The following is a 25,413-nucleotide window of genomic DNA, read 5'->3' as shown; positions in this document are numbered from 1 at the left end:
TATGTCCAATAAAAGGAAATATGGACAGTAGGAATAAAAGAAGGGGGAGAAAGGAAAAAAGTAAAAGTGGGAAAAAGAAGTTAAGTAGACAAGAGGTAGTTGAAAGAAGAAGGAAAAGTAGAGGGTAGGAAGGACAAAAGCAAAACTAGAAGAAAGGGAGGAAATGTATGTAGATAGTAAAAGCTAGAGAAATGACAACTGAGGTTCAGATTTTGGGAGTGAGTCTGTTAGTCCGCAGTAAGCTCTGCCAATGATACCTTCTCATGAGCACCGCTAGGTGAGGCTCTCAGCGGGAGGCACTTTCTGATTTTGAATTTGTCCTTGCCAGTAAGTCAGTTTTGTGAAAAATACATGGTGCTCTCTTAGTTCCCACAATTTCAGTTTATTTTTCAATGATACTATTTTTTTCCATGAAGTTCTGAAATGCACATTGTGATAAGAGTTTAGGTTGTAGAGATGTAACTAGAGGCTTCAAGCAACTCCTTCAGTGTCCCTTTAACATTTGAAAGTTGTCAGAAGCTGTGATGTGGCTCTCTCCTTGTTCTTTGTGAGACATGCAACTAATTCATTTCACAGTGGCAAAAGTTTCACAACCAGCTTTTACTTCATTTTTCTAGGATTCTTTTTTTTTTTTAATCGAGGAAGAACTAGGTTTTTTGTTTAATTGGATGATAGTGATTGGCATGGAGCTAGGAGCCTTACATACATTTTCTTTTCTACTACTTAGAACAAGTAAGATAGATACTATCATTCCTATTTTAGAGATGAGGAAATTGAGAATCAAAGTTTAAGGAACACGCCTAAGTGATAGAATCGGCCCTCAGACCCAGATGTCTTAATTTCAAAGCCTGTGCTTTTTCTGCTATACCACAGCCAAAATTGAAATTTCTGTTAATTAAATAATTAAACAAATAGATTATTGTTTTATAGGATTTCACCCAGTATTTCATAATCTCAAATTTAGTTTCCTAATGTACCACTTAGTTCATTAAGCTTAGTGTCTTTTCTTTTCACATGTTAACAAAATTTTAACACAATTATCTGTCTTATCTTTTTCAGAATCCTCAGTTCAGTAATACGTCTACGTATGTCATCCATGCTCACTTGCTGCGACAGATAGCTGCCTTAGTGGAAGCTGATCATCATGTCCTGGTCCACTGGCTTAAAAAGTAAATCACTCTGTCATATTAATAAGAACTCTTATAATCGTACAGTTTCAAGTTTGATATTAGTGATTTTATAATAAAATATATTTAAATGTTTTCAGGTCTTTAGAAATGATCTTCTAATTAACAGTACTTCAAAGCCAGTTAGTACCACAGAGAGGGTAATTAAAAATCTGTTTTTAAAGCAAGTAACCATTTTGCTGGTGCAAACTGTTGTTGAGGTTTCTATCCACTGCTTTCGCTTACTACACAGCACCTGCCTGTCGGTGGTTTTCATATAGCTCAAGATGGTGACCGGATTTTCTCAGATACTATTTCAATGTGTCTTTTTATTTCCTATCTTTATAGCAGTCAGTCTCACCATTACTTACATAGTGCCTTTTCTTTACCTAGTAACGTCATCATAAAATATAGTTTAGCCATCAATATCAATTTATAAAAAATACACTCTGTTTTTTCATAGAGCTATACTCACATAAACAATGACTTTTCTCCATGATTGATAAAAGGTTAGAGGCAAAATATTTTCAGAATTAATTTTAAATAAAATCGACTGTCATTATTCATGGTATTTATGTTCTATAAAGTCACTGCTAACACTGAATTAACAAATACTGAATCATTGATCCTACAGGACATAACAGGGTTAGGTTCCCTGAGCTGCTAGTCTAGCATCCCCATCAACCGATGAGTACATGATCTTATTTTTACTGCATTGCATGTAAAGACATCTTATTTAATAGAAGTTGGTGATTACTTAGCATTGAACTTGCGACCAACAGCACTATGACTAATGTATGAACAAATTTTATCTAACACAAGTTTATTCTCCATAAGGTGCCTCACATTGCTCTTGTGCTTTAGGAACACTAAACAGAACTTTAGCACTACATTTTGGGAACCATTTTAAAACACCAGAATTACTAATCAAAAAGCACAAAAATGTGGAAAACATGACACTAAGTAAACTGTGTAAAGAATACTCATTTACAGTATGGGAACTAAAACAAGAAGGCAGTGTTTCTTTGTTCGACCTCAGCTGGGAATATGCACATCTGCAAATCACATTTTTTGCCATTCTGCACATCTGCAAATGACCATGACTGAAAGCAACACTAATACTGATTTTGGGGTTACAATTAAATTTTAGGAAGTAGGCAAATTTGCAAATACTGAGTCTAAGTAACAAGGATTGACTCAATATTGAAAGCCTTAAAAATGAAATGCCTAGAGGGCAGAGCAAGATGGCGGAGGAGTAGGAGACCTAGATTTCGTCTGGTCTCAGGAATTCAGCTGAATAGGGATCAAACCATTCTGAACACCTACGAACTCAACAGGAGATCGAAGAGGAGAGTAGCAACAACTTTCTGAACAGAGAAGCAACCACTTACTGGAAGAAAACATTTTTTATTTTTCATTTTTAGAGTCATATTTTATCCCTTCATAGTAGTTACCCTTATTTTTGGCATATATATATAAGTTGTTCTCTCTTTAAAATTTTGAGATACAGTTTCTTCTAACAGATAAAAATATACCCTAAATCACTAGTGTATGATTCTGTTCTAGTCTCCTGCCTGATCACATTCTCTCCCATTTTTTTTAAATCTTCTTTCTTTTTTCAAACAACTTCTTGTCTTATCAAGTCCTTTTATAAATCTTTTATAATTTTCATCTTTACAGTCATCTTCTATCCCTTCATTGTATCAACCCTTATTTTGTACATATATGTCTTCCTTCCTTTAAAATTTTAGGAGGCACTTTTTTCTAACAGACCAAAATATGCCCAAAATCTAGTGTGTGGCACTGATCTATGCACTAGCCTGATCATATTTGATCACATTCTGCTTTTTTTGTATTGTTCTGTTTTTGTTTTTATCTTTTTTTTTTCCTCTTTTCTCTTTCTTTTTTCTTTCTTTCCCTTTCTTTTCCCCTGGTTTCAGGTCTTTTCTGATTTGTATACAGTATATTTGCTGGGGACGTTGTAAACCTGTTAGCATTTTGTTCTCTCATTCATCTATTCTCCTCTGGACAAAATGACAAGACGAAAAAAATCACCTCAGCAAAAAGAACAAGAGGTAGTACCATCAGCCGGGGACCTACTCAATACGGACATTAGTACGATGTCGGACCTAGAGTTCAGAATCATGACTTTAAAGATACTAGCTGGGCTTCAAAAAAGCGTGGAAGTTATTAGAGACACCCTTTCTGGAGAAATAAAAGAACTAAAATCTAACCAAGTCGAAATCAAAAAGGCTATTGATGAGGTGCAATCAAAAAGGGGGCACTAATTGCTAGGATAAATGAGGCAGAAGGGAGAATCAGTGATATAGAAGACCAAATGATGGAAAGTAAAGAGGCTGAGAAAAGAGGGAGAAACAACTACAGGATCACGAGGGCAGAATTCGAGAGATAAGTGATTCGATAAGACGAAACAACATTAGAATAATTGGGATCCCAGAAGAAGAAGAGAGAGAGAAAGGGGCAGAAGGTATATTGGAGCAAATAATAGCAGAGAACTTCCCTAATGTGAGGAAGGAAACAGGCATCAAAATCCAGGAGGCACACAGAACCCCTCTCAAAATCAATAAAAATAGGTCAACACCCCGACATCTAATAGTAAAACTTACGAGTCTCAGAGACAAAGAGAAAATCCTGAAAGCAGCTCGGGAGAAGAGATATGTAACCTACAATGGTAAAAATATTAGATTGGCAACAGACCTATCCACAGAGACCTGGCAGGCCAGAAAGGACTGGCAAGATATCTTCAGAGCACTAAATGAGAAAAATATGCAGCCAAGAATACTATATCCAGCTAGGCTGTCATTGAAAATAGAAGGAGAGATAAAAAGCTTCCAGGACAAACAAAAACTAAAGGAATTTGCAAACACGAAACCAGCCCTCCAAGAAATATTGAACGGGGTCCTCTAAGCAGAGACAGCCTAAAAGCAGCAAAGATCTGAAAGGAACACAGACAACATACAGTAACAGTCACCTTACAGGCAATATAATGGCACTAAATTCATACCTTTCAATAGTTACCCTGAATGTAAATGGGCTCAATGCCCCAATCAAAAGACACAGGCTATCAGATTGGATTAAAAAACAAGACCCATCCATATGCTGTCTGCAAGACACTCATTTTAGACCCAAAGACACCCCCAGATTGAAAGTGAGGGGGTGGAAAACCATTTACCATGCTAATGGACACCAAAAGAAAGCTGGGGTGGCAATCCTTATATCAGACAAACTAGATTTTAAAACAAAGACTGTAATAAGAGATGAGGAAGGACACTATATCCTACTTAAAGGGTCTATCCAACAAGAAGATCTAACAATTGTAAATATCTATGCCCCGAACATGGGAGCAGCCAATTATATAAGGCAATTCATAACAAAAGCAAAGAAACACATTGACAACAATACAATAATAGTGGGGGACTTTAACACCCCCCTCACTGAAATGGACAGATCCTCTAAGCAAAAGATCAACAAGGAAATAAAGACTTTAAATGACACACTGGACCAAATGGACTTCACAGACATATTCAGAACATTCCATCCCAAAGCAACGGAATACACATTCTTCTCTAGTGCCCATGGAACATTCTCCAGAATTGATCACATCCTAGGTCACAAATCAGGTCTCAACCAGTACCAAAAGATTGGGATCATTCCCTGCATATTTTCAGACCACAATGCTTTGAAACTAGAACTCAATCACAAGAGGAAAGTCGGAAAGAACTCAAATACATGGAGGCTAAAGAGCATCCTACTAAAGAATGAATGGTCAACCAGGAAATTAAAGAAGAATTAAAAAAATTCATGGAAACCAATGAAAATGAAAACACAACTGTCCAAAATCTTTGGGATACAGCAAAGGCAGTCCTGAGAGGAAAGTATATAGCAATACAAGCCTTTCTCAAGAAACAAGAAAGGTCTCAAATACACAATCTAACCCTACACCTAAAGGAGCTGGAGAAAGAACAGCAAATAAAGCCTAAACCCAGCAGGAGAAGAGAAATCATAAAGATCAGAGCAGAAATCAATGAAATAGAAACCAAAAGAACAGTAGAACAGATCAACGAAACTAGGAGCTGGTTCTTTGAAAAAATTCACAAGATTGATAAACCCCTGGCCAGACTGATCAAAAAGAAAAGAGAAATGACCCAAATCAACAAAATCATGAATGAAAGAGGAGAGATCACAACCAACACCAAAGAAATACAAACAATTATAAGAACATATTATGAGCAACTCTATGCCAGCAAATTAGATAACCTGGAAGAGGGCGCCTGGGTGGCTCAGTTGGTTAAGCGACTGCCTTCGGCTCAGGTCATGATCCTGGAGTCCCGGGATCGAGTCCCACATCAGGCTCCCTGCTCGGCGGGGAGTCTGCTTCTCCCTCTGACCCTCTTCCGTCTCGTGCTCTCTGTCTCTCATTCTCTCTCAAATAAATAAATAAAATCTTAAAAAAAAAAAAAAAAGATTTAGATAACCTGGAAGAAATGGGTGCATTCCTAGAGATGTATCAACTACCAAAACTGAACCAGGAAGAAATAGAAAACCTGAACAGACCTATAACCACTAAGGAAATTGAAGCAGTCATCAAAAATCTCCCAACAAACAAAAGCCCAGGGCCAGATGGCTTCCCAGGGGAATTCTATCGACATTTAAAGAAGAATTAATACCTATTCTCCTGAAACTGTTCCAAAAAATAGAAATGGAAGGAAAACTTCCAAATTCATTTTATGAGGCCACCATTACCTTGATCCCAAACCAGACAAAGACCCCATCAAAAAGGAGAATTACAGGCCAATATCCTTGATGAACATGGATGCAAAAATTCTCACCAAAATACTAGCCAACAGGATCCAACAGTACATTAAAAGGATTATTCACCACGACCAAGTGGGATTTATCCCTGGGCTGCAAGGCTGGCTCAACATCCGCAAATCAATCAACGTGATACAGTACATTAACAAAAGAAAGATCAAGAATCCTATGATCCTCTCAATAGATGCAGAAAAAGCATTTGACAAAGTACAGCATCCTTTCTTGATCAAAACTCTTCAGAGTATAGGGATAGAGGGTACATACCTCAATATCACAAAAGCCATCTATGAAAAACCTACAGCGAATATCATTCTCAATGGGGAAAAGCTGAGAGCTTTCCCCCTAAGGTCAGGAACGCGGCAGGGATGTCCACTCTCACCACTGCTATTCAACATAGTATTAGAAGTCCTAGCCACAGCAATCAGACAACAAAAAGAAATCAAAGGCATCCAAATCGGCAAAGAGGAAGTCCAACTCTCACTCTTTGCAGATGATATGATACTTTATGTGGAAAACCCAAAAGACTCCACCCCAAAACTGCTAGAACTCATACAGGAATTCAGTCAAGTAGCAGGCTATAAAATCAATGCACAGAAATCAGTGGCATTCCTATACACCAACAACAAGACAGAAGAGAGACAAATCAAGGAGTCAATCCCATTCACAATTGCACCCAAAACCATAAGATACCTAGGAATAAATTTAACCAAAGAGGCAAAGGATCTGTACTCAGAAAACTATAAAATACTCAGGAAAGAAATTGAAGAAGACACAAAGAAATGGAAAAACGTTCCATGCTCATGGATTGGAAGAACCAACATTGTGAAGATGTCAATGCTACCTAGAGCAATCTACACATTCAATGCAATCCCCATCAAAATACCATCCACTTTTTTCAAAGAAATGGAACAAATAATCCTAAAATTTGTATGGAACCAGAAGAGACCCCGAATAGCCAGAGGAATATTGAAAAAGAAAAGCAAAGCTGGCGGCATCACAATTCCAGACTTCTAGCTCTATTACAAAGCTGTCATCATCAAGACAGTATGGTACTGGCACAAAAACAGACACATAGATCAATGGAACAGAATCGAGAGCCCAGAAATGGACCCTCAACTCTATGGTCAACTTATCTTTGACAAAGCAGGAAAGAATGTCCAGTGGAAAAAAGACAGTCTCTTCAACAAATGGTGTTGGGAAAATTGGACAGCCACATGCAGAAGAATGAAACTGGACCATTTCCTTACACCACACACAAAAATAGACTCCAAATGGTTGAAAGACCTAAACGTGAGACAGGAGTCCATCCAAATCCTAAAGGAGAACACAGGTAGCAACCTCTTCGACCTCAGCCGCAGCAACTTCTTCCTAGAAACATCACCAAAGGCACAGGAAGCCAGGGCAAAAATGAACTATTGGGATTTCATCAAGATAAGAAGCTTTTGCACAGCAAAAGAAACAGTCCACAAAACCAAAAGACAACCGACAGAATAGGAGAAAATATTTGCAAACGACATATCAGATAAAGGGCTAGTATCCAAAATCTATAAAGAACTTATCAAACTCAACACCCAAAGAACAAATAATCCAATCAAGAAATGGGCAGAAGACATGAACAGACATTTTTCCAAAGAAGACATCCAAATGGCCAACAGACACATGAAAAAGTGCTCAACATCGCTTGGCATCAGGGAAATCCAAATCAAAACCTCAATGAGATACCACCTCACACCAGTCAGAATGGCTAAAATTAACAAGTCAGGGAACAACAGATGTTGGCAGGGATGTGGAGAAAGGGGAACCCTCCTACACTGTTGGTGGGAATGCAAGCTGGTGCAACCCCTCTGGAAAACAGTATGGAGGTTCCTCAAACAGTTGAAATTAGAGCTACCATTCGATCCAGCAATTGCACTACTGGGTATTTACCCCAAAGATACAAATGTAGGGATCAGAAGGGGTACGTGCACCCCAATGTTTATAGCAGCAATGTCCACAATAGCCAAACTGTGGAAAGAGCCAAGATGTCCATTGACAGATGAATGGATAAAGAAGAAGTGGTATATATACACAATGGAATATTATGCAGCCATCAAAAGGAATGAGATCTTGCCATTTGCAACGACGTGGATGGAACTGGAGGGTGTTATGCTGAGTGAAATAATTCAATCAGAGAAAGACATGTATCATATGACCTCACTGATATGAGGAATTCTTAATCTCAGGAACAAACTGAGGGTTGCTGGAGTGGTCGGGGGTGGGAGGGATGGGATGGCTGGGTGATAGACACTGGGGAGGGTATGTGCTATGGTGAGCGCTGTGAATTGTGTAAGACTGTTGAATCACAGATCTGTACTTCTGAAACAAATAACGCAACATATTTTAAGAAAAAAGAAAAAGAAGAAGCAGGAGAGGAAGAATGAAGGGGAGTAAGTCAGAGGGGGAGATGAACCAGGAGAGATGATGGACTCTGAAAAACAAACTGAGGTTTCTAGAGGGGAGGGGGTGGGGGGATGGGTTAGCCTGGTGATGGGTATTAAAGAGGGCACATTCTGCATGGAGCACTGGGTGTTATGAACAAACAATGAATCATGGAACACTGCACCAAAACAAATTATGTAATATATGGTGATTAACATAACAATAAAAAAATTAAAAAAAAATGAAATGCCTAATGCTAATGTTATAGTAATTTTGGTGTTTATTTCTTATTTAAGAAACAATACTCCAGGTAAGATTTGTATCTTTTCAAATATTTGGCAACTTAAGAAATAGAATTTGGGGGGATGTTCTAAAATTTTATGTGTATAGGATACACTTTGATATCTAACGTATTGCCAAAATAGAAAATGTTATTTGATTGGAATTATTTCACAATCTTTACCAGATTATCCCAGAAGAGGTTCAAACAATTGGTAGAGAGATTGCTGCAGTTTATTTCTTTGCGCCTGTTTCCTGCAAAGCCTGAAGAATTTCCACCTATAACAAAGTGTTCCTGGTGGATCCCATCAGCATCCAAAGTGTTGGCTTTACTTAGTAGGTTTTATTACTCTGTCTTCTCTTTTGTTAAATATTAGGGACATTTCTGTAAGGATCTCAAAGTACTGTAGAGGCATTCTTAAATTTTAAAACCTTCCTTTGAAGTGAAGAGTTGTGATTTATTTCCTGTTTTGATAATGGATTTCACATTTAATGTATAGCATGAAAAAGCTTTATGCATTTTATTGGGCAGTATTCTGTATTCTGGCCATCTGCTGCATATGACCTGCTAAGTAGAGACCCCTAAGAAACAGGCACTTGCGTTGATTCCCGAGAACTCCTAGGAGAGAACACTGATGGGAAAGTAGGGTAAAGAGGGGCTCACCTGTGTACTCCCTTTACTATACTGTTCTAATCCTCACCACAAGTTTTTTTATAAAGGCAAGAAATGATTGGCTGCATCTGAACCACAATTTTTTTTAAAGATTTTATTTATTTGAGAGAGAGAGAGAGTGAGCACGAGCGTGGGGAGGGCAGAGGGAGAAGCAGACTCCCCCACTGAGCAGAGAGCCTGGGTTGCAAGCTCAATCCGAAGACCCTGAGATCATGACCTGAGCCGAAGGCAGACACTTAACCCACTGAGCCACCCAGGTGTCCCCTGAACCACAATTTTAAAACTACTTTTTTAATTAGGAGCTACAGTTGGCTTAAAATAGGAATTTCTAGATAAAGTCTGTCTGGTGAACATGAAAATGTTCTTATTAGAATGAATTATGCACATGTTAGAAAAGATCATTGTTAGAATTTATCTTTACAGATACTGCAAACAGTTTGGTTCATCCTCCCCTTATTCCTTATACTGATTTCTATAATTCGACATTGGATCACATTGATCTCATGGAAGAATACCACACCTGGCAGAGCTTTGGAAACTCTCACAGGTACAATCAGAAGCTCATTTTGATTACTTACCTAAATGAAATACTATTCAAAATAATGACTGGATGTTAAATTTGTATAAATTTAAGTATGCACATATCTTTATATATAAACTTATAGTTTAGATATCCAGCCCTGAAACATCATTATATTTCTTAGGGCATTTTCTTTTTCTTACGTTTTGAATTTATGTACATGTTAACTTGGTTTTGGTTTGATTAATAGCATCTTTTTAAGAAGGGCAAAGTCGTATCTTAGTATGCAAGTTTCTTGTATCTTCTTCTGTATGCTATCATCCAGTACAGGGGTCACAAACCTTCTCTGTAAAGTCCTAGATGGTAAATATTGTTGACTCTTTGGACTGTACGAACTCTGGTATACCTCTGTAACACCAAAACAGCATTAGAAAATATTTAAATAAACAGGTGTGTCTGTGTCCCAGAAAACTTCCTGTACACAGGTGGTAGACCATATTTGTCCCATGGGCCGTAGTTTGCCAATGCCTGTTGTAACACAGTGATCATACACATGCACACATACACATGTACAGTTCACTCTTGTTCTCCTTCATTCTGTAGAAAAAGTGGTTGTCCCTTATACACAATATAAAAAGAATGGGAGTTACAGCGAAAGGGCTTCACCACAAATTATTTATTACAATAGTGTAATAGGTTTTCAAAACACTTGACCAAATTCTTTAATATACTGCACCTATATCCACACTCATTTGGATTAAACCAGCATGACTATACCAAACATAATTTTTTCCCAGACCATGTGATATCTTGGAGAGAGTGTCTGTTCTGAAGGAGACTTAAGAGATATGGTAGGGATATAAGTAACCTCAAAACCCCAGATTAGTTTATAAATTGGTTCAATCTGCCAGGGACCCTTTCTATCAGAATTGGTCAAAACCATTGACTGGCCTTCTGGACATATCTCAGTCCACATCTGAACACTCAGAACTAAACAAGAATTGTTTCTGGGGACTTCGTTCTGTCGGATAGATATTTTCGTGACAAAGTGTATTTATTTTACAAAGACACTTTTTTCTCCAACTTTAATATAATTAGAGTGTTGTAGACAAAACCACAAAACAACTCCAAGAGTTACTCTGCATATTTCAGTGACGTCTTTTAATACAGAGCTCTTCTAACCACTGTGCCACAGCGCTGTGTGCCGAGAAGAGCTACAGAGGACTTTTGATCCTGTGACCCTTTCAGTTTGGGGGAAGCCAGCCTGGACTTAGAGGGGGACCTGGAGCCTGAGGGCAGTAGTCACCTCTGGCAATGAACAGCCACGTCTGTTTATTTCAGTGTGTCACACACATAGTATCATTTTTCTATGTGCATGCCTAAGGAAGGGTTGAGCCACACTGTTTTAAAATACGTAATAAGACCAAGATAGATCCTACTAAGGTCATTGTACTTCTTTCATTTCCAGATTTTTAGTTAGCCCTTAGTGATTCAAAACTATTACACATTAGTCCTGAACGACTTGTATTACCAGTTGCATTCTGGAGAAAGCTGTGTGTCTGTGGCTCACACAGGGCGGTAGTCTCCGTTTGCCTCCCTGTGCCTTCTTCACACCCAGGGCTTCACTGTCGGTGGATGGCTTCCAGCTGTAACTAATGGATTCATTGCAGCCACTTCTCATGGAGTCTGGCTCCTGAAGTGTCCCTGTCACCTACTAGTTCTCTCTAAATGCATTTCTCTCTGGGTAGTTTGTGGCTTTTTTATGTAACACGGGATCAGCTCTGAAGGGAGGAAGTTAGTTATTTTCTTGACCTTAGATCATAATGTCGTGTCTTTACAAGTACATACCATTTCATACTACTACACCCTTAAACACAAGACCAGCAGCAACATACTTCTTTTTATTGATCTTAAATTTATTACTTTGCTTTTTACTACTGTAGTTATTGCTAGATTTCCTCATTTCTGAAGCTTGCACACGAGAAATATCCATGTAATAATGGATTTTTGTAATTTCTGCCATGAACTCTCTGTCCTCATCTCCCTTCACGAGTATTCTGCCTCCGGGTTCTGCTGTGGCCATATTTCCACAGGTAATGATCTACAGGTGACTGTGCATAGACTGAAATGAGTTGTGTAAACCATATACGTGGTTAGTACATTTCAGAATGTGAGATGCAGCTTCCTCTAGAGAATGAACACACAGCGCACCTAGTAATGGTACGGACTTCACAAGGCTGTGGGGATTAAAAGAAGTGATGCACATGAAGTCATTTTGTAAATGGTAAAACACAATACAAAAGTAATGTTTTATATTGTTAGGAGGGGTACCTTAGATATTCCCTTAGTATAATTTTGCTAAAAATACGCCATTTTGCTTTTTCTGTTTTCACTTGTTGAGCAGGTTTTCCTTCTGTCAGTACCCATTCGTTATTTCTATAGCTGCAAAAAAAATCATTATTCAAAGAGACTCAGAACAACAGATGATAAGCATCGCAAGGGTAAGCCAGCTACAAAAACATATTTATGCTGACTATAATCAATATAGTGAATAATTTAATAAATACATCAAATGTCTTGTGAATTGTTCTAGCATAATCAGGAAATGTTAAAAATAAAATTCATTTCATAACTCCCTCCAAAAGTGCTTAAACCTGTTCACGATACAGGAGAGAGATAGCCCTCATCATTATATTATAAATAGAGCAGGAAGACGCAACACCTCTCACAGACCAAAGTACTGGGAACTTGTTGGACATCATGCTGTGGATACCACATTCCAGCTGCACAGTAGCCAGCACAGCACCAGCGGAGACTGCAGCGAGAGCAGGGAGTGTCCCTAAGAGCACACCACTCAAACCACTGCAGTGTGTCCTCGGTTTTATGAAAATCAAATAGGAACAACCCCAAAATTAGGAGATGTACAACCTTGGGAAACTGAGAAATATGTCCAAAAGAGGTGAAAGATGTTTTATGGATTCTTAGGAAACCAAAAGGCATGGAGACCCATAGAAACTGGGATAGCAGCCTGATTGGCTGTAGGCAGCCAACCCAGCAGGATGAAGTTTATCTCTCGGCCTGTCCTTACGTGGCTCAGCACAGCACAGGAAAACTTACGTATGTTATCTAAGAGAGATGGACTGAGTGAGCAGTTTTTCTTTTGTTAGAGCTCTAGACTATACATTTCAATGCCCATATATTTTGAGTATCTGCTTTCGGGACACTCACTACTTTAAAAATTAGAGGGAAGGTTGGCAGTAGTCTTAAAGAGATCCTCAAGATAAAAAGAAATGATTTCCATGTCTTGTCCAAGAATATAAAAACATTCCTAAAGTATAAATTATAATACTTTAAAATGCTTTAAAAAATAAGAAATGTTTATTCTTCAGTAATTCAGTTCCCAGAAGGTGAGTATTTTTTTCTATCACAGAGCAGGACAAAAGAGTTGAGTGACTGGTGACATCCCAGAGTCAGCTCACACTGACTATGAGAATATTAGAAGAAACGTTATTGCCTGTGTGTACCAAGGGAGTTCCAAAGCCACTCTACCCCCCTGAAAAGTAAATTTAAACAGGTATATTTGGCATCAGAATTATTATTTAATCTCGGGTAGATTATTGGCTCAAAGATCAGTCTATACAGCTAGTCATTTGGCAGTTTCTGTTAGCTGCATTTATGCAATTTCATGTGCCTTTTTAGTACTTTTTTACTTTGGGCTATGACTTTTTTATATTTGTAAAAAAAAGAAAATCTGAAGAGCTAGAAGTTTATCTCCGTTCCTCTGAGCAGTTTTCTGCCATGTCACTCACACCTAAAACATCAAATATCTCCTTTTATGGAAATTTTCTTCTAATTAAAAGGAGAGTGGCAACTGTAGACTCTGTCACAGGCTGTCTTCCACCGAGCATGGACACAAGTGAGGAGAGATTGAAGAGTTAAGTGGCATGATCTGTTCTTATGGGTGTTTCCCAACATTTTAACTTTTGTAAACAGCCACACCACTTAGAATTAATGGCTGGTGATTCTATTGACAAAAGGACAAACGGCCTTACAGGTAGTTAATGTAAACAAGAGCTTATATGGTATCTGAAGTTGCAAAAGAGATTCCCCAACCAAAAATAACTTCCTCATCAGACTGGGCCTAAATTCTACCTTTTAGGGATTACTTCTTTCCTTCGAAGCATTTTCTATTAAATATTCCTGATGGGAGGAGTAACCACTAAGCCTTGTCTACCATTAGCATCTTAGTATAAATTTGTTTGCTGGGTATTTCCAGTGTGGTGGCTTTCCAGGAGCTAGACTATGAACATAACATAGGAAAGGGTAGGATAATAGGTCCATGACATAGGATATCATCCCGGGAATATAGATCTGTCTGAGCATCAATGGGCGAACCCAGAGAAGAAGAAAAAAAGCAAAACTATTAAAAGCCTTTAAATTAGAGAAATAAAGTGCTCTGAATTAGAGTGTTTTATTATAGTAATCTACAAAATCATGGACATAACCTTATACAGATTTGTAGTATTAAAATTTTATCTACTAAAGCACTTCACTGCATTATTTAAAATGTCTGAAGTGTCATCTCTAGTCTACGATAATTTTTCTTTCCTACCAAAGAAGATGAAGTAGTCTGATAAGAATTATTTAATTAAATTAAATTCTATAAATTGAAATAAATTATACAAGCATGTAGACTTCCTGTGATACTTAAATATTTCTAATAGGTATTTTTAATGTGTTCTTTACATACTCATTACTTATATTTTGAAAAATCATAGATTTTTTTAAATTACCCATATTTCCATTACCCAGACATTTCCATTACCCAAACATAACATACCCAAACTGTTAATATTTTAGTAAATTTTCTTTTGATATTTCTTCTCTATATTATCTTTAAAAGGCAATAGAGTTGAAACAATTTTGTATACACACTTTTGTTCCCTGCTTTTTTCACTTATACCTTTCTTAAATATTTTCCACGTTATTTACATAATTATAACCATCCATTTTAATAATTGTATTATATTACATTACATAGATACATATATATTTCTAAAGTTTTGCTTTTATAGGTAGTGCTGTGATGAGCATCTCACTGCATATTTTTTGTGTTTAGAAATTCCAGAAGTGGAATTATTGGGACAAAGGGTATTAACATTGTTAATGTTTCTGATAAATGTTGACAAATTACTTTCTAAAAGTAGATTAAGGTAGAATTTTCCAGTAAATTCAGTATCTAAAAAGCTTAAGCCAGGTTTATCATCAATAGTATATACCTTTTTTCAAATGTTCCCATTTTATGTTTATACTTACTAAACAAAAAGCTTTGCTATTTGAGAGATGAGACATACAGAAACTGTAATGCAACATTCTTTACTATAGAAGGTGAATTATTTTTGGTCCTATATTTTGAACCCCCTTTGGTTACAATTGCTTCAAAATGAAAAGACATATACAATAAATATATAATAATAATTTGTATAATTGAGTTTATGAAAATATTTATGTGAGAGATGGCATAGAGAAGGATATAAGTGATTTTTACTACAGTGCTAAAATGTTTTAAATGAAATTATAATTTAAGTAAAAGTAAAAATGTTTGCTTTCTTTTTTAAATAGCAAAGTCTGGTGGATAAAGTATCTCGAAGACAGAGACCTGATATGAACATGTTATTTCTAAATATGAAAGTAAGACGGACACATCTGGTTAGTGATTCGCTTGATGAGGTATAGATCATTTATTCTAAAATGGTACTAATTGATTAAAGCTTTAAATAAATTCTACAATATAGCATATTACTAAAGTCTTAGTAATCTGTTTTTCATTTTTGTATGCCAGTAAGTGTGCTTTCTCATACTCTGGTACCATCGTTAAAATCAGTTGTGTATTCACAAATAAGCCTTATGTTCATTATTTATATGTTTATTAATGGTTTGTTGTTAACTCCCCAGAAAAGGATTTTATGTAGAACACTTAAGTGAGCAATTTGTGTTTCTGAATATGTAACTTAGATTCTGGACCCACCTTTGTTACTTGTTGGGTATGTAACAAGTCATTTTAACTTCTCCAGGCCTGAGATTACTCATCTTTAAAATTAGAGGTCTGACCTCCAGGGGATATTGAGTGTACTCAGGCCCAAACCTGCTTTGTTTGTACGGAGCTTCATGTATGTACAGTGCTTCAGCCAGATCTTCATGTGGCTATTACAAGATAATGGCTAATTTCATTATGTGATTTTTAAAATCAGGAAGGAAAGTTAAAGAAAAGGAAATGAAATATTTTATGATATAACCTGCTAAATTAAAATCTTGGAGGCAATATGATACCAGGAGACAGGAACTTTGGGCAAGGTACTTGACCCTCTAATTCTTTCTCTTGATCTCTACAACAAACATAATAATGTTTAATTCACACAGTAACTGACAAATTATTGGATGAATGGATGGAGTGTTTTGTGACATTGTAAATAAAGATTGCCTAATGCATTTCCCAGAATTAAAAAAGTTAATTTCCTTTTTACTGCCCTTTGTTCTTCTCTACCATATAATTTTTTCAAATAGTTAACCCGGAAAAGAGCAGACTTAAAAAAGAAGCTGAAAGTTACATTTGTAGGGGAAGCTGGTTTGGACATGGGTGGCTTGACTAAAGAATGGTTCCTTCTTCTAATTCGCCAAATTTTTCATCCAGATTATGGTGAGTATTCAGTTTTTATGAACAGTGTTTCTTCATAATTGTTAGATTAAGTAGGCACTCTTATTTTTAGCCTACCCTATGACTTTATAGATATTTTTGTCGACCATAAATGTTGAATAATTTAAGGATTGCTATTTACATATTTAAAAGTGAGCAAACTGAGGATTGAAATGTTCATTATCTTACTGGGAATCCTACACAATAAAGACTGAAAGTATATATTTGTAAGGCAGCATCCTCATCTTTCCTGAATAAACTGAATGCATAAAAATTTGTCATTGAAATAAAGAATATTCAGAATTTAAAAACAAGACTGTAGTTTGCTCTACACTAATATTTGAAGCCTCTTTCACTAGAATTTGATCCATTTTGATAAATCAGAATTCATTAATTAATTTTTAAGACAAAAGTAAGCTTTGAAATTTAAATTTTATCTTATTTAGAGAAAACACCTATATAATCCTTAGTGTCTATAAAAGATTTTTCTTCAAAGAGAGTTTTAAGTGTTTTTCTTACCCTTTATTTTGTATATATGTATATATATCCTCTTTCTGGCAATGGAAAATAGAGATGACATGGATAAATTAAAATCTCCAGATAATCCTCAAAATTAATTTTGATAACTTATAAAACTATTGTTTTTATAAAAGAAAATCAACTGATTTAGTTTTCTCTTTTTAACCCATTTATACCCTTGGTTCAGGATGCCAATAAACAGTAAAATGCTCTTACACATCATTGTACATATATTTTATATATTTTAACATGAAAGATGGTCTGTAATGGAACTATTGCTGAAATGTCTTGCTTCTAATAGATGAGATATGTACATTTTTAGTACTTTGATTTTTTTTTAATCAGTCATATTAATGAATTATGTTTCTTTTTTTCAGGCATGTTTACATATCACAAGGATTCACACTGCCATTGGTTTAGCAGTTTTAAATGTGATAACTATTCTGAATTCCGATTGGTTGGAATTGTATCCTTTAAACGTTCCACTAGGAGGTGCTAGTACACTAGAGATTTTAAATTTTATTTGAATTTTGGAAAGCTGTTCACATTAAGCCTTTTATTCAGATTTAACATTCTTGTCAAATTTACTAATAGATTTTGTGGGGTGCCTGGGTGGCTCAGTCGTTAAGCGTCTGCCTTCGGCTCAGGTCATGATCCCAGGGTCCTGGGATCGAGCCCCGCATCGAGCCCCGCATCGGGCTCCCTGCTCAGCGGGAAGCCTGCTTCTCCTTCTCCCACTCCCCCTGCTTGTGTTGTTCCCTCTCTCGCTGTGTCTCTCTCTGTCAAATAAATTAAAAAATAAATAAATAAATAAAATCTTTTTTTAAAAAGGAGGAAATGGAGATTCAGAGAAATGAAGAAATTTAAAAAAAAATTTACTAATAGATTTTCAATTATTTGCAGTATCATAGCTGTATGTCACCAGACTTAATTAAAAGGAATTACGAATTTTTTATATTTTTCTCTGAAAATATCTCAAAATAAAAATAGTTATTTCCTATTTCATATATTATCTGAATTATCAGAAAATTAGGACATTTTTAAAATTAAAGTATACTTTCCATTCATAATGAACTATTTTTCTGTTCTTTTACTTTGTGCTTATTTCGCTTAGTTTAATAAATTGAAATTGTGGAAATTAAATCTAGGTCTTTAATATGCCCTCAAATCTGGAAACATCCACACAAAAACTGAATGGAATGGGAATATTTGAAGTATATGGCATTATTGTATAGTGTTTTTAAAATTATATAAATCCCTGTGCCATCCTCTGATCCCTATCAGGTGTAGTGGAGAGGACATTCCTGCAATGGGTAGGGGATTGGAAAAGATAGCTGCCACATTCACTTTTTTAATTTTAAGAAATATAATTGTCTGTGAAAGAAAGGAGGGAAGAGTAAATAAATGAGCAAGCACTGGAGATACCTATGTTAAAAGAGGGGAAAATATCCAGCTTTAAAATGTTTACCATCTAGCTGGGCAGATGACCACCAATTCAAGGTCATCAGACTCATGACTCTTTGACATTAAGTGCTAAGGAGTTCTGAGAAGGAAAAGGAGTCAGTGTATTCTTCCCAGACAAGGTAGAGGTTTAAAAATGGAACAGTTCTATCTGATGAGCACAGAGCTGGAGAGAGTAGGACACAGACTAGGAGAATGGCTAGAAACCAGGACGCATTGTCCTGGGCTTGTTACAGAGAAGTGTGCAGGCCCCTTGATTGAAGCAGAGGGCACCCTGAGTTACAGAGCACACCTTGAGCGAAGGAATCAGGAGTGATCTTAGGGCTTGGAATGTTCAGTTGCATTTGTTGAAATAAATCCTGAGGAACGTATATTAAAATTGGGAAAGTGGATGGAAGAAAAGTTAGCAGGGAGAAAACTGCACATTAAGATGGTAAACCTACTTTGAAATTTTATATATGTTGTCATGTCCAAAGGTCCACAGCACCAAGTTCCACAATCTGGGGTGTTCATCAGTTCTTAGACGTCTGTATTTATAGTGTTATCTACAGTAATCATTTATTGAATGTTTCAGTTTCATTGAAGGCCTGGGTCACCAATACTCACTACACAACGAGCTATTTGAATTCCCTGATATATATGTTAGTCATACTTTACATTCTTTCACAGCTTAGATTTGGATGATATTTTGACTTTCTAATATTTATAATGCAGTATTAGATCTTACTTAGCTTAAATCACATTTTTAGAATGGTGCTACCCATAAAATCATAAGTTTACTAATTGGCTTCTTTTGCAGTAGGCACTAGTTTCTATTGAATCATTACCCAAAAGAGCGAGCACATTAAGCATATTTACATATGCTGCATATTTCCAGTTAATTAATTAAATCTAAAATTAAATGATTATAGCCACTACTATCTCATTATTATGTGTATTTATCTCACATGCACACTCACAAAAAAACTATAGAAAGTGAGATTGATGCCCAAAAAGCATGATAATATATATAGGAAATATATAGGAAAAATGTGACATGGTAATGGATTATCATCATGTAAGTAGGTGATAGATCTAACAAAGGTGAGAGGTAAAAACTGAGAACACACATTCTATATTGAGAAAGTGTAGGTGGTTCTGTACATATTTTCACTGTAAGTTTCAGGACCAGAGATTTGTTGTTCTAGTAGTCCTGCCAGCATTGCATTCCTAATACTTCAGTTTTAAATATAGTAAGGCTTCGGAGTTTACAGGAAATGTTATATAGTGAAACCTGTAATAATAATTATAAAATGTTTTGAAGATTGCATGAAGAGCCATAATATAACAATTTTTTTAAACTAGAAATGCTTTTACGAAAAGGGCCATTGAAACAGGCTCTTTAAAATCTACCCTGTTTGCACCACCTGACGTCTTAGTGGTCCAGCGGAATTCCCCCACCCTCGTCTCGTCCTTGCTTCAGCCAGCACGGGCTGACCTAGTGTGGAACGGAACACTGTAGTCTGCATATGAAACTTCCCTGTCAGAGGGTGCCTGGGTGGCTCAGTTGGTTAAGCGACTGCCTTCGGCTCAGGTCATGATCCTGGAGTCCCGGGATCGAGCCCGCATGGGGCTCCCTGCTCCGCGGGGAGCCTACTTCTCCCTCTGACCCTCTGACCCTCTTCCCTCTTGTGCTCTCTATCTCTCATTCTCTCTCTCTCAAATAAATAAATAAAATCTTTAAAAAAAAAAAAATAGAAACTGCCCTGTGGCAAATCTTCCTCATCTGCTAAAAACCTGCCTTTCAGGGTTATAATTTTTAAGTTTTAATGAAAAATGCTTAGAACTTGTCCCTGTGGTAGATGATCATAATTGGTAACCATCATAGTATTATGGTCACTATCATTGTTGCTATTATCACAAGTATGGAAGTATATTAGATTTCATTTTCAGTATCTCTCTCTAGAATACACTGCTTGGTCTCTGTTGATACGGTTACCTATAAAATAATATATCTATTCCTTAAGTTACTATTAACTTTCATTCTGCCTTGGCAAATTGAAATACTCATTGTCTTCCAATTTTAAAAATTATTTTCAGTAATTTATCCAGCCCATATGTTTAGATTTCCTTTTGAGCCTATAAAATTAATGACTTCTTTAATAACTTGATATAATAATCTTTATTTGACAGCTGAAATATGACATTTAAAACCCCTCTTTCAGCAAATGGATAAGTTACATTCTGCCATATAAGTAATAAATAAAATATAATTGGGCAGGGTTTATACATATAACATCTGTAGCTTTTAACCTCAACACTTTGTGTACACTCCAAGTAATAAAAGCCTTTCAAGTATTTCTGTAGGAGAGTAATTGTTTGGTTAGCCTGTCAGCAGCGTGTCTGTACATCTGTGTGTGTGTTGTGTGATTGGCCGTGTCCATATGTTTATTCAGTTCAGCTCTCTTTACATAGTCTGTATTTAGTTTTAAAATAGTTTAAAATGATAACCAAAATGAGTAGTGTATTCTGCACTGGGTTCTGAATAAATTGCTGCTTCTAATTATAAAATCACCAACATCATTTAAATTTAGAATAAATTTAGAAAGTGTTTTCTTGTATGTCAAATAATTTATGAAACGTCTGAAATTGCTGTCTGTTGTGATCTTAGATAAATTTTCCTGGGGAAATCATCAAATACTATCAACCGACCCCCCCCTTTTCACGTGACTTTTGGTAGTCAAGGAATTATATTATGTAAAATAAAGGGAAAATAAAGAAAAAGAAGTGTGTGGGATTAATTAAAATCAGTGTTAGGTCTGAACTAAGTATGCAAGAAATAGACTGATGCATAATTCAAAACTCGTTTGTTGTCATGGATTTTATGTTAATGCTTAACATTCAGTATGCATAGCTTATGGGACTAGCTGTTTATAACAGCATTACCTTGGATATTCGTTTCCCCCCCTGCTGTTACAAGAAATTATTGAGCCCTCCCATCATTCCTAGTGATCAAAATATACCAGTAGGCATCTGCAATGTGACCACTGATGACTTGTGTCAGATTATGCCTGTAAGTATAAAGTTATTAGCATCTTATTCCTTAATGCTACATCATCTTCTCTTCCACCTGAAGTCTTTCTCCTAATGCTATTCTTATTTTTAAATATAGTTTCCCTCTACCTATGTTACCCATCTCCTTCTTCATCTAGCTTTCTCCTTCCTCATAGAAGGAAATCACCCACTTTGCTGCACTCCTAAGCTCTTACAGCATAGCAGAACAGGCTTTGAAGTGAGAGAGACAGAGATTAGAATCCAGGCTCTGCCACTTAATACCTCTGTGAACTTGGCTAAGTTGTTTAAACTTTATGAGCTCTAGTTTCCTTATGTGATCAATGGGATAGCAAAACTTATATACGGGGCAATTATATGAGATAATAAAGCCCTTAGTACTTGATTACTTCTGTGGATTCTTATTAAGATGATACTGTGCTATATCAGTAACAGTGTCGGCAAAAACATTTCTAAAATAAATACAACAAATGAATTTCACGGTACTGCCTCTTGCAACATTCCTCTCTTCAGAAATTAGATATCTCATCATCAAATTTAATCAAAGGTTAAAATTTAGTAGAGGAGGGGATACTATACATATCCTTCTGATAATCCCCTATAATAATATTATTTTTTACAGCTGACTTTTGATAACTGATGGTCAGGAGAAAATTCTTGGTAATATCTTTAGCAAATAGCCTAGATGTGGAGAATCTCTGTTGCTAAGTATGCCTATCTAAATATCCCTGTTTTAATGATCCAGTGAGTTTGGTGTAGGAGGTGCCTTCCTGTGGAAGTTGAGAAATCTCTCCAGAACATGTTTGGTTAGAAAACTACTCTTCATACTCCCCAGGGGGTTGATACCAGACACATTTTTGGAAGTTGGGTTTAGGATATTTTCAATTAAGGGCATAAATCCACATTTTTGTAAGACTTAATAGTGGGGTGCCTTGGTGGCTCAGGCGGTTGGGCATCCAACCCTTGATTTTGGCTCAGGTCATGATCTCAGGGTCATGAGATCAAGCTCCAAGTGGGACTCTGTGCTGAGTGTGGAACCCGCTTAAGATTCTCTCCCTCCCTCTGCCTCCACCCCTCCTCCCCGACTGGAGCATGCACACTCTCTCAGAAAGAAACAAAAAAACAACAAAACAAAAATGACTTAATAGTTAGAAAACTAGTATGATGTGAGAGTGCACAAGTTAATAGAGCAGACTCTGATTAAGAAACTGAAAGTTTGGGGCGCCTGGGTGGCTCAGTTGGTTAAGCATCTGCCTTCGGCTCAGGTCATGATCCCAGGGTCCTGGGATGGCCCCACAGTTGGGCTCCCTGCTCAGTGGGGAGCCTGCTTCTCCCTCTCCCACTGTCCCCTGGCTCGTGCTCTCACTCTCTCTCAAATAATAAATAAAATCTTTAAAAAACAACAACAACAAAGTTCTCCCTTCTATAGTCTTGTATCTGCAGCACACTAGCTATGACTCTGGATTATTCACTTAATTTTCTTACCTGTAAAATATTGGGAATAGACTAATTTCTGAGTTACCATCTCATTTTAGATTTTTGTAATTTTTTTAATTGCACATATTAAATTTCTGTCAAATTTTTTACCACTTTTCTAATTTTATTACTAGTTTTTGCCAATAAATTGCCTAATTTTATGATTAAAACTATTCAAATTTGGCTCATTTAGAGCCAACTTTTTTTTTTAGTTAATGGATATTTTATGAATGATGACATTGAAATATATTATGGAGCTGAAGATTTCACTGTGCTAATTTCATATTCTCATGTTGGCCCTTTAATAATGAATCAAGATTCCTACAGCGTGGTGCTAATAAATGCAGTAATATTCCACTGTTTCCTTAGACGAACCACCAGGATTGTCCTGCGACAACAATAAGAAATCTTCCCAACCTTAACTTTGTGAAAATTACACTTGAGGGTTTTAGTTCAGAACAGAGGAGACTCGAGCATATCCTTGAATCAGCAACTGTGATATCTCTTATGCTTAAGTCACTCCCAAATATGTTGTATTAAATAAGGCCAGGAAGGGTATTCAAATGGTGTATAAAAACAGTATTCAGTATATTCACACACTCTTTATCTAATTATAGGTTTACAAAATCATAAAAAGTTTATACAGGTAATTAATGGTATTTTAGAAATAGCATATTACAGTTAAAAGTCCAAGATTGACAATATAGGTAAACAAAAAAAAAATTCTCAACAAAAATAGGGGTTTGAAAACACAAAGTCTGGAAATAAAGGGTCTATAGTCCCAAATAAAACAGATCTGAATACATAACTTCATAACCTATTGACTTTGTATTTTGTCATTAAAAATTTCATCTCTGAAAGATGGTGGTAAGTCCTTTCCCCTGGGTTTACCTGGTAGTCTGTGGAGTTCTTAAAAATTGCAAACTCCCAATTATAATTTTCAGCATTCATGATTTTTATTAATAATTGAAGCAAATGATGACAGTCATACCATATCTATGCCAGCCTAGATTTGTATAAAAATTTCTGATTTTAACAGAATGGAAAATTTATTATGTATTTAAGATTGTTCTATGCTGTTGTTTACCTTTTCCTCTAATAATTAAAAATAAAACTTTAATTTTGTTCATAAAACCTGAAAAATATTTTTAAATATTGGGTCAGTTTTTCTGTTTGTAAATCTTTGTTCACGGATAACATAAGTTATAGGAAAATACTACTACTGCTGTTCCCAACTCTGGGGGGAAGAGAAGGGCACTGTAACCGAAATGTAGAAACCATGTGCCATGTATGAACTGTGTTTTGATGCTTAAAAGATGAATCCTAAGACAGCAGATTTTTAAAGAATATACATTGAAAAATACTTTGTATTCATAAATAATAATGTTGCTGATAGCAGTGAATTATGATGGAGACTGTGCTCTTCGCTCACTGCATAAGAACAGATCCGAGTTATGCCTCTGTCATTTGAACTGGATGTTTTCCTCTTACGTGACTTTTCCCAACGAGTTTTTCCAAGACTTTCACGTGATAGAAATCATTAACATTTTGTGCCCTGGAAAAATATATCCCAAATATTATCTTTAGTTCAAAATCTGAAAGAGTCTATCTACTCTATCTCACATGTGAGTTCACTATGGTAGATCTGCTTAACTATTTTAGGTAATATTATTTGATTAAAAACTCAGGTAACAGATTTCTTTTTACAGGAGTTGGCCCATGGGTTAAGTGAACTCCTATCCTATGAAGGCAATGTTGAAGAAGATTTCTACTCAACATTCCAGGTACCGTTAAGAGCAAATAGCTTTCTGTTAACCATGTATTTCATATACGAAAAATGCCATTTGTTATTCAATATCTATCATTAGAAAAGAGGAACAAGGATTAATCAACACACACCATCCCTTATCATAAAGGATCTTAACCTGATAATGCAGAGACAGTACAGCAGACACGTGTAGATGGCCAGTCAAGGAAAGTGCCTAAAGAAGCTCCCCAAGGGTGCAGGTACTCTGCCAGGCAGCAGGCCTACTGACTTAATTCAGCTACTTTCTCAGAGCTTTTCAGCTTCTAAAAATAAGCCTCTCCTGTAGCTTCAATACAAGAAGTTAGGAGCAGAAACTAGTGGATCAGACCAAAATGGTCTCATTTCCTCTCCCCTAACAGTAATTGGGAGATGGAAGTCAGAGTAATCCACAGAGCTCCAAAGACCTGAGTATTATCTAAACGGCCACACAAGTCGATGAACAGCAGTAAGGTATTCAGCTGTGCTCCACAGAGAGGGTTAAGTCCCTGTAGTTTGTATATGGGGGAGGGGGGGGGG

The 25,413-nt window shown here is 36.3% G+C and overlaps 1 protein-coding gene across 1 annotated transcript in view; it reads left to right on the top strand.

The window, feature by feature from the left end:
• Positions 1-25,413, top strand: part of HECTD2 (HECT domain E3 ubiquitin protein ligase 2) — a 58,727-nt gene that overhangs the window by 24,494 nt on the left and 8,820 nt on the right. Inside the window, exons 7-15 of the mRNA XM_025881084.2 lie at positions 1,060-1,169; positions 8,884-9,032; positions 9,793-9,916; positions 12,294-12,390; positions 15,512-15,619; positions 16,454-16,586; positions 17,480-17,568; positions 21,457-21,615; positions 24,800-24,874. Of these exons, the coding sequence (XP_025736869.1) occupies positions 1,060-1,169; positions 8,884-9,032; positions 9,793-9,916; positions 12,294-12,390; positions 15,512-15,619; positions 16,454-16,586; positions 17,480-17,568; positions 21,457-21,615; positions 24,800-24,874 (1,044 nt within the window). The remainder of the gene's footprint in view (positions 1-1,059; positions 1,170-8,883; positions 9,033-9,792; positions 9,917-12,293; positions 12,391-15,511; positions 15,620-16,453; positions 16,587-17,479; positions 17,569-21,456; positions 21,616-24,799; positions 24,875-25,413) is intronic.

This window comes from Callorhinus ursinus, unplaced genomic scaffold (assembly GCF_003265705.2).
Source record: "Callorhinus ursinus isolate GAN/ISIS: 27379988/994484 unplaced genomic scaffold, GSC_fseal_2.0 scaffold20, whole genome shotgun sequence".
NCBI classification, from domain to species: domain Eukaryota; kingdom Metazoa; phylum Chordata; class Mammalia; order Carnivora; family Otariidae; genus Callorhinus; species Callorhinus ursinus.
The sequence above is the reverse complement of the archived record's forward strand: the minus strand, read 5'-3'. Positions and strand labels throughout refer to the sequence as shown.